This window comes from Leptosomus discolor, chromosome 1, assembly GCF_034619465.1.
Source record: "Leptosomus discolor isolate bLepDis1 chromosome 1, bLepDis1.hap2, whole genome shotgun sequence".
NCBI classification, from domain to species: domain Eukaryota; kingdom Metazoa; phylum Chordata; class Aves; order Leptosomiformes; family Leptosomidae; genus Leptosomus; species Leptosomus discolor.
In genome coordinates this window covers 83635151-83649795 of record NC_141391.1, presented here as the reverse complement: position 1 = coordinate 83649795, position 14645 = coordinate 83635151, and the positions used below count along the sequence as shown (strand labels likewise).

The window sequence follows — 14645 nt, the reverse complement described above, 5'->3', positions numbered from 1 at the left end:
CGTATATCAACTAGGGGGTCTGTTTGTTCGCTTGGTTTTTGCTATATACATGAATGCAACAGAAACACACTTGAGGTAGAGCGTTCTTCTCGTTCCTATGAGAAGGAGCCGTTCAGTCAGAGCTGTCGTGCTGTTTTCTGCCTCCTCCCCAGCAGCACGATGGTTGGGACAAATATTAACAGTGGAGATTCACTGAGGAAATACGTTAAGTAATCATAGATGTGGCAGTAGGAAAAGTTTTGGCAAAGATGAAGGATTAGTGCCAAGAGTTTCCACCACTTTTAGAAGCTGTGGGTTGTTTGATGATTGTGTTCTGTTCTGCCAGCACACAGCAGGGTTATGTAAAATGAAAGCATTTTTCTCTCTTGCCTGATCTCTGCAGGCAGTCAGCCAGGCGGTGCCTGCTCTGATGCCCACAGACGTCTTTCCCCTTTTCTGCTGAGTATAGGAATTGTAAATGGGAAACGCGGTCTTGTACGCCTGTTTAGGCTTTATGAAAACAGAGACCTGGCCACAGGCGAGGGAGGATTATGTGCTAACTCGTTACAGTAACCATTATAGAGCGTGCGGCGAGGAACGCTGCCTCATGACAGAATTCTGAAGGACCTTGGCTGCGACGTCCCTGTGTATGGAGGAACACTTTAGGTTTATGCTTTGGTTTGTGACTTTACAGTAAGCTGGAAGACTGCTCTCCGGAAGTGATGGGTGAAGCCACCTTGTGATCAACTATAGTCACACGTCTGCTCTAGGCCTGAAAGGTGCAGTTCTAGCACGTATCTGACAGTGAACAGCTCCTCAGTGGACAAGGCAGGCGGGAGACCTCCTTTGCAAGTATTACGTCCCACCTCAGAGGCTTAGGAATAAGAATTCAAATGAAATCTTTTGCAGTACAAGAAAGCAGCAGGTAGATAGCCTGTATTATGCAATAAAGGCAACAAAAAAAGTTGAGTTAAACGGATTGGAATGACCCTAGATGGTACAAAAATCAAGCACAAGGAAATGAGAAGATCAGCACAAGCTAAGAACATGAACCAGCCTTAATCAATCTAGGCTGGAAATGCAAGACTCAACTTTCTGCAAGGTTCCGTTACTGTTTAGGTAACCTGTCATATGACCTAACTTAAAGTAAGATCTGTTTGAGGTACAGAGCAATGGTTAAAGCAAGCAGCCTGGTTCCGGGGCAGTCCTACGCTGAGCACCTGTACACTCTGCTGTCCTGTGGGCCGGTAGCTCTCATAGCTGGTTCCTTCTGCCCCTGCCCATTCTGCTGTCTGCTCTAGTGCACACAGCTTTCATCAATGCCACCCATTTGCCATGACAGTATTTTTTTGCTCCTCATTTTAAAGGACATCTGGAACTTTGCCTACACATTATACAGTATGCTGTCACTCCACAGAACTCTCACTACTGCTAACAGGAACCCCACTACTTGAGGTACACCAGTACCTGAAATGAGTCATTGAACTGGAGCATAAGCCACAAGTACCTACCATACCTCCACGCTGAATGACACATACTAAGCTGCCACAAAGTACACAGTGTCTGTTGGTTATTAAGCATTATGAATTTTTTTTGTACCTCTCATCTACATCTGCTTGTCACAGGACTTTTGCTTCTTTCAAATACTTGATAGTCTCCCTCCGAGACCAAATCCTGAGCTCAAGAGAATTCCTATACTGTCTTACTTACTCGAGCATGTAACACCCACCCACACCCCCACCCCCCTTTATCTTTACTAGCCCCTTCTGTGATCAGTGGGCAGGTGTGCACAGCAGCTCCCAGGGCACAAGTAATACACTTCTATTGTATTAAGTTTTATTTAACTTTATTAAACCTGCTTCTCAGATGGAGGCTTGGTAACCATGATGTTACATGGAAAGAGGACAGATGGGGAAAACACAGATGGACACTGGGCACAAGAAAGACCACGCTGGTTCTCAGCCTGAATTGGTTCCTTTTAGAATCATTTCTCTGGTACCCTGGTTACAGTAACTTCATCCTGTTTTCTTTCAACCTCAACCTCTTCTAAACTGAATGTTTAATGAAGCTTTTAGTAGTAAGGTAGTAGTTTTACAGCAATTTCATGTCACTAGCTTAGTAGCCCCCAACACAAGCAATCTTTGTTTTCAAAGCTTTTTGCTCTCTCATCCTAAGATTAAGGAGGAATTTAGCTAAGATCTTGTTCACATATCTTTTCATTCACTGACTAGAAATTAAACACAACAGAAGGAGCAGCTCAACTTACACTTAGCTGTTAGGTGACAAACTTAAAACATGTTTCTGTTGCCGTACATGCAGGACTGTAAGACTGAATCAGACTTAGGAATGCCCAAAAGGTGAAGAGATGCCACTTTTAAGCAGGAGCAGCAGATCTATGGAGTAAAGTTGTCCTGGACAGGTTCAAGCAAGAATACAATACATTCCAAAAAGTGTATAAAGAGCAACAAGGTTTGTTTTGCAAGCTTTACTTCCAAATAATTACACCCCTGATACAGATACGTGAAAACTCTTGCTGTTACTGTACTCTCAAGAAAGGCTTTTCTATTGGAGCAAAGCAGCTGCTGTACAGAAAGCAGAGCCTGGTTAGCGAATAACATGGCCCGTCCCACAGGCCTCGGACTTCCTTTTGAAGCCCACGACGTGTGCATGGGCGTGCCTGCTGGCAGTCAGGTTACACACCGAAGCCGTAGCGCGCTACCAAGTGCTGTACAAGGACAGCGGGTACTCCGAGAGCCGACATCCAACATCAACTCATGTGAGTATTCTGCCCTTCAGCTGCAACGGAGAGCCTCAAATACACCTTCTGTGGTTTCATCTGCATTGCTGCACAAAGACTGTCCATTAAATACAGTATTTGCTTCTGTTCCCCATCGTCTCAGGAGTAGGGTAATACAAAAGATATTGTGTTAAATGTGTAAGTCCATATCCTAAACCACCAAATTAAATAGAAATGAAATTCAGCTCAAACACTAGCTGTAGGTATTTACTTGCATTAGGGCTGAAAGCTGTCACAATCTACTGTAAGTCAAGAGCTTCCCGAGTTCTCCATGTATTGCCAGTCCTTCGCTTCACAGTGCGGAGATGACTGGTAAACACATTTGTAGCTCAGGTTAACAGGAGCAAGGAGTTGGGAACTTTAAGGCTGTATACAAAATTTCTACAAATTCGTCATAACGTGGATCCCTGCAAGTGCTATTAAAGCCAACTGAATAAAGAGTATCTTTTTCAGAACTGAAAATGGTTATAACGCCAGTTACTCAGATTTTTTACCTTCTTTATCAGAAACATGCTAGAATGGGACTTAAGGCAAGTATTAACTTAATAAATCAGTATCTTGCATTAAACTGCTAGAAAAATTAGTACAGCATTAGAAGAGTAAATGAAAGGAAAACGGACATTAAGTATGTAGGAAGCGTATTTCCTACTGAAAAACTTACACAAACCACAGCAACATTACGCAATCCAAGAAGACCTGAAGGAAATGTATTTCCTACTGAAAAACCTACACAAATTGTAGCAACATTAGGCAATCTGAGAAGACCTGAAGGTAATTTATATTAACTTATAATAAACACATTAGAGATGAAGTACCACTCACAGCAAAAGGATTGTCGTGAGACTGAAGTTTAATATCTAGCATTAAGAAACTGACCTCTAATGAAACAAAAATGGAATGCTGATTTCATAAAAATATACACATATAAAAGTATCTTTGTGCCTGAATTCCAGAACAGTTTCTCCAAAGTAGTGCTTCTAGAACTTTCAAGTTTTAATTATATTCAAAGTATTTATCATTTGAATAAAGTTGGCAAATTACATTCTTATATTAATGTTTTTACTTGACACCTTCCTAACCAGAAAGTGTCACTAATTCAGTAAGGGGTCACTCAGGAATGGAAGTTTTTCTTTTGCTCCCCCAAGAAAGCAGCAGAATATTAAGATTTTTAATATTAGAGTGAAACCCGTGTGTTATTTTATCTACTACACCTTCCCGGTCCTTTTATAGAGCAAGCTAGTCAAAAGTAATTTGGCAAAAAAAAAAAAAAAAGTTAAGTCAACAACAAGATGAACTGGGTTTCGGTTTCCGATGAAGGTTTACTGTATCTGTTTGAATAAAGTGATCTGATCTGTCTTCAGAGGCGAGAACTCTTCTAACGGCTTCTTCAAAGGCTGCTGCAACATTAGTGGCATCTTTTGCGCTGGTTTCAAAATAGGGATGGTTGCCGTTATTCCTGCACCAGTCTTGGGCTTCTTCTGTAGACACCTGCCTTTCATCGATATCAACTTTGTTACCCAGTATCACAAATGGAAAACTTTCAGGCTCCTTGACATCTGCATAATAAATGAATTCTTTCTTCCAGTTGCTTAAGTTTTGGAAGCTCTGAGAGTCATCCACGCTGAAGGTTAGCAGGCAACAGTCAGAACCTCTATAGAAAGGAGTCCGCAAGCTCCGAAAACGTTCCTGACCTGCCGTGTCCCATATCTGCATTGTAACAAGATGTCCATCGACTTCCAACTCTTTATTTAAGAATTCCACACCTATTGTATGAAACAGCTGTGCATCAAACTTGTTGGTGACGTATCTGTTCATAAGGGAACTCTTCCCAACTCCACCATCTCCAAGCAGTATTACTTTAAGGAGTGACGATTTTGTTGCCATTGTTATGGGAATAGACCCTCCTGGTTTCCTAGACCTGTAAGATTAAGAAAATCATTAAAAAGGAAGGAGTTGTGAGCAGAAAGTTTTACACACGTAAGTATCTAGAGAGCGTTAAAGCCCACCAACACTGAGTTTGCTGTACAGAAGCAGGAGGACTATGCTAAATGAGTGAGGCATCGATAACACGGTAAGAATACCCAGTCAAGAACAGTGTGCGCTTAAGAGAGGTCTCTGCCACGGACTGCAGTCTGTGCGGCAGTCTGGGCAGCACGCTGCACGAGTTCTGGTCTGTCACTTAAAACACCTACAAACTTCAAACCCTCCAAGGTTTGTGCGGAAGGAGTATCACATCACGTTCAACAAGGGCACAGATTCATTTATGTTCGCTGAAAAAGATCCATGGAAGAAAGCGGAGCCAGAGAATTTTACAGAGCACATGCCTTGAACTTCAAGGCTGTGTTTCATTAGCAAAGTTATTTTTTTTATTACACAAAAGTGAAAATGAAGTTTTAAGAATAAAGCAGGACACTCACTATCCGTTGCACTGGAAGAGCTGCCACGCTTCCCCCAAAACTGCAACCAGACACAGAATTTTAGATCAACTCACAGGGAACAGAGTTATCTACAGAGCAAATGCTGTACTTTTAAAAAGTGTCGGGTGATCTGGTACTGGTACAAAAACATTCAGTACTTTACTCCTCACAGGACAGCCGCGATGAATGGAATACTGTTACAGCTACTACAAAGTCAAATTCACCCTTGCTACTTCAAATGGTCCTCAAGATGCCAAATACCGAGGCCCAGCCCGTGCTGACAGTTCAGTCAGTAGGTGTCAACTTCCCGTGGTAAAACTGTCAGAAAGCCTGGAAGTGCTAGTGAGGAGCCTGGCTGCCAGCACAGGGACGGTGAGTTAGCGGCACCCATGAAGCTCTTTTACTGCCAGATTTTAAAGGATTCTTTTTTTTTTGTGCCAGCCCAAGGCGTGCCCTCATTACAGTAGTGGCACCTAATACTGTAAGGGTTTTAATTGCTTAGGGGTAAAGCTTCATTTTAAAGAGCTCAAACTTCAGTTTCTGGATGAGGAAAACTGCTGTTCCTATACCTGGCCGATACCAAAAGAGCTTAAAGTAATTCAGCCAAAACAGGCTGCTCTGAAAATAGTGTCTGTTTAAAATGCAAATGGGTCATAAGTTGCCTAGTCCGTCTCCTCCTCTGGAGGGAGGAATGCGGTCTTGCTAGTTGTAATTAGCATTGCTGGCAAGTACGTCACCCGCAGAGCGTGGTTATGGAATTAACACCTGATACAAGCTGGCCTGAGAGTCATATGACTCTGTGCTGCCTTAGAATCAAGGCCTAAGTTGGAAGCAAGACATTTCAGGATTTTTTTTTGTCTTTAACTTTCCATCTTTGAACGTTTGTTAGACACAATCTACAGCTGAAGCCTCAACACAAAGAGATTTCAAGATGTAAGGAACAGTGGCTGCTTCTGTTAAAAATATGTTCATAGCAAGGAATCTTATTCATTCATACTGCAAAATTAAAAACAACGTTTATAAATCCTTAATATTTCTACATGTTTGTATCACAACAACGTTAGAACTGCATAAAAGCTACAAGTGGATTGTTCATTTACCTCTCACAGAGCTATGGGATAATTGCTATGGCTCGGGATATGAGCACGTACGTTCTTACGTGTATGAAAAGCCTTATCAGAGTCACCAGCCTACTTGCACACAATTTCCATGTTCATGCTGAAATATTTTAAGTGATCCAGTGTCTTACCTCCCCAATTCTTACTACTGGTTAACAAGTAAGTTATTTGAGCTACACCATCAGATAGTAGCATCTTCTTAAATAATGCATTCATGAGAACAGAGAGTACTGAATGTGTCCCTGTTCTTCCACTTCAGTGTAGGAACAATTTACAATTTATTTATTTTTTCTGTCCTACTGAAATCACAAGTTCCCTAGAAGACAATGTGAATAAAGAACTGACTTGGATAGTTCTGACTGGTACTATACACTTGTTTCTTTAGCTTCTACAGTTGAAGAACTGCAGTTGTTACCATGAAATTCTCCATGAAGCCACATTTCAAACAACATACAAGTAAGGAAACTCTGTTAACAGTATCTAGTACTTTCCCACATCCAGAACCCGAGAAGTTAATTTGCACAATTTTAGCTACATGGACCATTACAGTAAGGTTCTAGGAGACTGATGACCATAAAAATACTTTCGCTGGGCAGACAATTATAGATCAGCCACAAACCACTGAAAGTGGCTTTTCAACCAGAACCAAACTGGTCCTTCTACACAAAGGCTACAGAAACACTATTCCCAGGACTGATAAGCAAGTATGTCAATGTTGACGTTGCAGGCAACATCAGGACATTCAGCTGCCTCAGCAGAAGCTGTCATGCTTAGCTAGTAGTTAATGTTTTCATAAAGTTTTTAATACAAAATAAATGGGATGTATGTTCAGCCATTTAAATACATACTTGCTGTATCCGAAACAGCAAAGCAGCATATTTAAAGGCATAAAGAAGTATTTTTATTCGAAAGCAGCAAAGACTTTACACAACTGAAGTTTTTCTGACTATGCAAGGGGCTCATCTGTAGCCCCACTGATTATGTGTCTCTGAGTATCTGCAGAACTAGGATGGTAGTTTTCAGCTCAGTAGGTTGTTGCATTTTTTTCCACTTACAGTTAAGATTTTTAAAGAGCTCAATTTTTGTCATTTTTTTTTCTAAGTTATGAAGCCTTAATACCCCAACAAATAACATAACATTAAAATCCTTAAGATGGCTGGAGAATTAATGTTATTTCTCCTATTACATACTTTGAACTTAGCTGTGTAATGTGCTTTTTGGCAATGTTTTTGGAAGAAACAGTCAACATCTGATACCGTATTTCTGAAGATTTATTACCTTAATATTTCAGCTTAAACCATCATTCAGCATCTGAAAACAAAACTAAAACGTTATTTCCAATGTGCATCTGATTGTTTTAACCAACATCGGGAACTGCCAGACACCACAGAATTACAGGTAACTATTTGTTCCAGTTATCTCTGACACCAAACTGTGCAGCGCAGTCAGAGTAGTCTCAACCTAGTACACAGAGTAGTCTGTAAAGAGAAGATTTTTCCCTTGTGTTCCACTACCATTTCAATTCAAAGAAACTCGGAGCAAATAAAAAGCAGCCCCACCCAAGCCCATTTTGATAACCATCTCTGAATTGCCTCCACCAACTTGTAAGGACCCAAGCTCTCAGACCACTGCCTTCAACACTCCTGTTAAAGGGAGGGAACGGTTTCTACTAAGTGCCATTTCTAACATGATCCTAAACCGTAATACAAATAGTAATTTAATTGTCACCTCCCAGAATCTCCCTCTAGAACAGTGAGTTTCAAGTCTGAAACACTTCCATTAGCAGCCCAAACATTCGCTGGCCCGACTAAAAACAACATGCTAAGCAACTTCAAAAAAATCAGCGTGCATTACAAAATATTTGATTCCCAGCCCCTCAAAGCTTAGAGAAACACTGTGCCTTGTCCAGTCTATCCATCTGGATTTTAATTCCATGACCGTCAGCTTCATAGCTGCCTTTTTATTTTGAGTGCAATTAGGCACTGAGGCAGCAGCACTCAACTAAACACAAGATTCATTTGGTCTAGAAAACCATAGCAGCAACACACAAACTCAGCCTAGGAATTTGTCTTTTTTTGCTATTAAAAGTCATTTAATAGATTAAGGAGGACCTGCTTATACCAGAGCACTGAAGGCCGAAGACGGGTGCTGAACTCAAGTTAGGGCTGTGGAAAAATACTGTTAACCAACACGATAACTGCACTGTATCTATGATGTCAGCAAGCACACAAACTATTAAGCAAACCGAGTCAATTGGACCAATTTATAGTTTCACTTTTACCACACTGATAGCAGGCACAGCAGCACACCATAAAAAGAGGCACCAAGCCACACAGCAATTGAAATCTCAGCTCTACCCACCTTTTTTAATAAAAGTCACCAAAAACTGGGTCTATTGCAATAGCACTGAATTCCCTCAGTATTCTTTAAGAAACAGATGTAAGGGACACTTCAAATTTCCAGACTATTGTTTCTCCACTTGTACCTACTTTCTAACTCGGAAGCAGGCAAGAAAATTTATTTCAATCACCATTTTCAGCCACCTGCTATATAAAATAAAGACTAAACCCAAAGGTTTCCTTGAAGACACATGGTACACTGTCCTTTAACTGAAGTTAAGGAGCACCCATGTGAATTGGAGAAGGAAAAAAAAATACAAAGTAACACAAACTCAAGTTTGTTCCAACTAATCACGTTTATTTACAGCCTAATATGCTTCTGCCAAGACTTCTTAAAGAAGGGGCCACCTTTGTTAAAAAGTTTTAAGAAAAAACACTGTCTCAAAGTTACTGACAAGCAGAATTAGCAGTTCCATAACTAGCATAACAGTAACACTGACCATGCTCCATAACTTCCTAACCTCAAATTTACACATATATACAAGACATCCATTTCAGGTTTGAAGCTTATTCACAGTTTTCTTTGCTAAGCCACCTTATTTTGTTAAGGCCACAGGTTATGAGACATTAACAGTTTAAAAAGTCACACAAACATTTCAAGTATTTTGTCTGACAAAAATGTCGGCCTTTCAATAACATAATGTAAACTTACTCCCTCACTGGTAATTTTTTTTTCCTTAACACCAAGAAAGCATTTGACAGTATTTACCAGGCTAGCCTAGAAAAAAGTTGTTTCCTGGGGTTTGTTAGCTGCAGCACCTCATCAAAAAGTGACATAAATCACTTCTCTAAAATGTCTGAAAAACAAAGTCCCAAGAACTGTCACAGTTGCAGGAGCAGGGGCAGAATCCAGTACTATATAAAGTAGTTTTCAACACTTACACTTACTGTTCGTGGAGTTTTTACATCTCTCAGCCCTCAGTCACTACAGAGTAGTTATACTTGTCACCTACAGCAGATCTGCAAGTTTCCAGAAATCTGAAAAGAAAGGACAGAAGCAAATTTTCCTCCCTTCTCTCTGCTTAGCCAGTCCTTGTTCTTGTATTTAGAAAGTACTGGTTTCCATCCCGGCCAATTAAGTGGCACAAGAACAGTTTTTTAGTGCGTAAGAGGCCACAAGCCTGTTTGACCTTGAAAGATTTTGCTCTCAATTCAAAGGGAAACATACAGATACGAAGTCACAATGCTACAGGCTTTGTACTTTTGAATGCCTTACAAGCTTGGACATTAGTCAGCCTTCAAGCTGACCTTCCCCTCCACGAGGCACCAATGCAAGAGCTGTGGATCAGGAACACCCCTTTACTGACGGCCATTTGTTAGCTGCCTAGTTCTCCAGAAGCCTGGAAACCCTTCAATCACATGGCTCGACCTACTGAGATCCTAACCATCTTGCAAGGCTTCCTTATCTATGCTTTCACCATTGCACTACGAAGGTAGTGTGTGTTTTCTGTTGGATAGCTCTTTGATACTTTGATGACAAGTTATCTGAAAATTGCCTCCAGTTGTAAGCAGCCCAGACATGCTTTATCTAACACCAGAGTATCGCTAGAGGTTATTCATAATAATGATTTGCAATATGAACACAATCCAAACTGAGCTGACATACAGCTGTCACCACTCATTTGTATACCAGAAAGTTCTATTTTGGTGTTTCTTTATAAGGTTCTTTTTAATTCCCATGTAGTTCAGGACTCTAGTTCAAACAGTTGCCTGGCGTGACTCAGGACTACAAAAGAAGCAGCAGCCAAGGGAAGGAATCCTTAAGTCCACATAACCCTTGGATCATGAGATCATCCCAGTACCTACTGCCAGAATCACTTAATTTATTCTAATTTACATCTAGCCACCAACTCAATCAGCAAAACTTGTCAGGAGAAATACCTATATTTAGACCTCTGCTAGTTTAATCTTGCAGAAACCCAGCCTTCACTTCCCATCTTGTTCCCCATATTCAAATAGAATGAGGAAACTATTACTTATTCAGATTTAATCAGTTGACACTTCTCAGCAGCTCACAGTTGTGCATCTCCCAGCATAAATACCCTATTACTTCCAGCCAACTTCAAAACACCCTTAGGTGCTGCTGCTCTTGGTCCGACATTTCTAACAATTCATGAGTTAACTGACATTCTCCTTGCAACCTACTTCTGTGTTACTGCTTCCACTCTTCCAATAACTTACCCAGCAATTATTTCTGCTCCTATGTGCTCATCTTTCTCCCTCGCATTAGTTTCCCTTTTCCTCCGGGTACTCTTCACAGTAGCAGCCTCTACTGGTCAGGCTGTATTGTGCATTCATATTCTTCCCAATACTTGTGTGACCAAAGCCCACCCCTAAGGGATTAAGTGGGTTACGCTGTACCAGGCCAATGTACTGTCTGCTCGGCAGAGAATGAAAACAAAACCAAAACACTAAAGAGAATGAATATTATAAAAAAACCCCAAAACTTAGGGAATTCTTACAAGCCTTTTTGCCGGGAAGTTTTTATCCCTTGTGAAACACTTACATAAAACTCCACTCCTAAGGAGCTGAAAGATCTGTTTCTCACGATTTATTACTAAATTTACATTCAAAATAAAATACAGCTTGAAATCTAAATACCTCATTTGACCCTCTGCTTTTTTTTTTTCCCATCTATTCTCAATTTAAGGAAACATGGTTTGTTTGAGCACTCAAAAGCAAAACAAGGACTCCTAGAGCCCTTTTTTTTTTTTTAACTACACACTCCCTATTTTTAACTTAACAGAAAATGCTTTACTTAAATCAAGGGAACAAACACAGCTCTACACGACCTGAAAGAAGACACAGAAAAGTAACAGTTCATTATACATTTCAGATTAGCACTGAAACACAGATGTAGCTGCACCATCCTTTATTTAGGTTTCTCTAGAAATAAAACTGCTAGGAAAAAACGTTCTGTATTTATTTTGGGTACGTCTGAGAAATAGCTCTCCCTCCAGTCTGCCACTGCAGCTTGTTACAGTATAAGCTACAAAAAACCCACAAAGAAATGCCCCCTAAACCCCAACCACATACAGCCACCTTTGCTCTTAAAAAAAAAAAAAAAAAAAAAAAAAAGAGAAGCAAGCACTGACAACTCCGGTGTTGTACAACACTTTAAGACAAATGAAACCCACATGCTTATTTAGTAGAGCTGTAAATTACTGCGGACAAGAAGGAAAACAGCATGTAGGGCAGCAGGCTGCATGACAGCTATCTGCAGACAAGCGTTTTCATTGCGAAACAGAATTTAGCCACGGAGTTCCCTACTTGCCTCTCCCACCCAAGTTAGTAAAATTAAGAGCTCTCTATGCATCTAGTTATAGGTACCCATGCTATAAAGGCCACTAACACAGGTCTGTAAAACCAGGTTTCCTGCACTATTCTGTTACGCACTCAATTATTTTGCACAAGCTACATTTAACATTGAATACTTACACTGGCAACCGCTCCTTAACCACTCAGTCGTAAGCGATTCCACAACCTTAACCCCATCCTTTCGGTGTCGTGTCCCCCCCCCCCAAGCTCGCAGGGCCCCCTCCCACTGCTGGAAAAGCAGCCGGCTGTGGCGGAGGAGCTAAATCAAGTCCCTGGTTCGAAAAAGAAGAACCAAGAACTGCGTCGCTCAGGGTCCCCCTGGGAACACAGAAGCCCTTCTTCAGCAGGCACCAACAGGAAAAGGCAAGAAACGGATCCTTATTTTTTTTTTCCTCCTTTCTGTTTGAAAAGCGTCGAGCAGACAGGTGCGAAACTGAGCTTCACCCAAACGGATCGGGGCCGTTTACCGGTGCCGAGGAAGCACAGGGGAGCCGGGGACTGGCCGAGCGCCGGCGGGGAACTGCCTGGCAGAGGCCGCTTCCCCGGGAGGCGCCGCCTGCCCGGAGTCACGGGATCCCCGGTCACGCCACACTGCCCCGCCGCCCGCACCGGCTCCGGGAGCGCCCGCGGGCCCCTCCCGCCACGGCACCGGCACGGGCCGCTCCGCGGGGCGACCGGCCACCGGGGCTGCCGTCCCGCTGCCCCGAGGCCCGCAGTGACCAAGCAAGCACCGGGGAGCGGGCCCGGGAGTCGGCAAGCTCGGCCAGCGGCGGGGGAACGCAGCGATAAGCGGAAAGTCAGGGGGGAAGGAAAACAACGAAACCCCAGCCAGCTCCAGACCGCCTCCCCCCGCCCCGCTCCCCGCCGAGGCTGCCGGGGCAGGAGAGAGCTACCCCCTCACGCCCCAACGGCGGGCGAAGAGAAAGCCCCCGGCGCGGGCCGCCCTCCCCGGGACACCGGCCACTGCTCGCCCGCGCCTGCTGGGGAAAAGGAAGGAGACGCGGCGAGCAGAAGGCGATCCCGCCACGCCGGCCGATACCTGCCCGCGGGAAGTGTGGGGGGGTTGCTGCTGCTCCTGCTGCCGCCGCCGCTGAGCCCCGGCTGCGCCACCGCCCGAAGCCGCCACCGGGCGCTGGGGAACGAAGAAACAACATGGCGGAGCGGGCAGGGGGCGTGGGCCGCCGTGATCACGTGAGCCGAGCCCTGGGCACCAGGCCCCGCCCTCTCGGGAGGGGAGGGGCGGGGCTGGGCTGGCCCCACCCGCCCCTCGCGGCCCCGCCCCCGGCCGGAGAGGCTAGGGGAGGGGGGCGCGTTTGTTCAACCGCGGGGCTACGAGAAGGTTTTGGCCTTGGCGAGCAGGTGGTGGGAAGGGCTGGGCTCACGGCCAGCCGCACCCCCATGGGCCACCAGCGGTGTGACACGGCCGGCGAGCCGCCCTGCCCCACTGCAGGAGGAGGAGGAGGAGGAGGAGGCTTCCGTGGGCGCTGGGGCGCTGCGGGTTCAGCAGCTCGGAAGCGCCGTTACACAGTATTTGCGGGTCAGAACCACCTAGTAAAGGCAGTAGCCTCACATGTGGTGTGGGCATCAAAGGCCCCAGGTAAGCGAACTCATGGCTGTACGGCAGCTTCGATTTACAGGTAGGGACATTTTAAAATACACATGGGTCAATGAAGGAACAACCCAAAATACGGACTATGCTATTTAATAAGAGTAGTCAGGCACTTTTTTCTGTACCAATTCAGAACGTCAACTTGACTGCACCTCGAATACTGTGTCCAGTTTTGGGCCCCTCACTGCAGGAAAGACACTGAGGTGCTGGAGCGTGTCCAGAGAAGGGCAGTGAAGCTGGTGAAGGGCCTGGAGAACAGGTCTGATGAGGAGCGGCTGAGGGAACTGGGGTGGTTCAGCCTGGAGAAGAGGAGGCTGAGGGGAGACCTGATCGCTCTCTACAGCTGCCTGAGAGGAGGTTGTAGTGAGGTGGGGGTCGGTCTCTTCTCCCAAGTAACAAGTGATAGGACGAGAGGCAATGGCCTCAAGTTGTGCCAGGGGAGGTTTAGACTGGACATCAGGAAATGTTTCTTTTACTGAAGGAGTGGTCAAACATTGGAACAGGCTGCCCAGGGAAGTGGTGGAGTCACCATCCCTGGAGGGGTTCAAAAAACGTGTAGATGTAGCGCTTCAGGATATAGTTTACTTGGCATGGCGATGTTGGGTTGACAGTCAGACTTGATGATCTTAGAGGTCTTTTCCAACTTAATGATTCTATAATTCTATGACTAAACAAGATTACAGGGAAAAAAGTCTAAAGAATTCATTGCTCTTACAATTCATCACAACGACAGGGCAAAATGTAATTAAGCAGAAGTTATTTAAGTGTATTTGAAGAAGCTCCCACATCATCGAGAGCAATAGGCAATGACAGGCATAACGAAAGAGCATTTGAAACACCCGTCAAACACTGCTCAAGCAGTCATCACACGCCTCCGATCACAAGGGAGATGCAATCAGACTGGAATTGCCACTTGCAGTCATCTTGTTTTGGAGCAGATTTACAACATGGCCCAAGGAATGGAAAACAAGATCTCAGTATCACCAAAATGCCTCCTACTGACAGGAG

At 43.9% G+C, this 14645-nt stretch overlaps 1 protein-coding gene across 4 annotated transcripts; it reads right to left on the bottom strand.

Moving 5' to 3' along the window:
* Nucleotides 1-2434: 2434 nt before the first annotated feature.
* On the bottom strand, nt 2435-13141 carry RAB9A (RAB9A, member RAS oncogene family). 4 transcript variants are annotated; one of them, XM_086477196.1, is made up of 3 exons: nt 10892-11724; nt 9593-9688; nt 2435-4694 (listed from the first exon to the last, which is right to left on the bottom strand). In XM_086477196.1, the coding sequence occupies exon 3, from the start codon at nt 4658-4660 to the stop codon at nt 4055-4057; it is 606 nt and encodes a 201-aa protein (XP_086333322.1). In that variant the 5' UTR covers nt 4661-4694; nt 9593-9688; nt 10892-11724; the 3' UTR covers nt 2435-4054. The 4 variants fall into 4 exon arrangements, with proteins under 4 accessions (XP_086333322.1, XP_086333327.1, XP_086333336.1 ...); XM_086477201.1 differs by having other exon boundaries at nt 9599-9688; XM_086477210.1 differs by lacking the exons at nt 9593-9688; nt 10892-11724 and adding an exon at nt 13068-13141.
* Between the last annotated feature and the right edge of the window lie 1504 nt (nt 13142-14645).

What these genes read in the sequence shown, in the direction of transcription:
- RAB9A (XM_086477210.1), bottom strand. Translation starts at nt 4,660, where the DNA reads ATGGCAACAAAATCGTCACTCCTTAAAGTAATACTGCTTGGAGATGGT.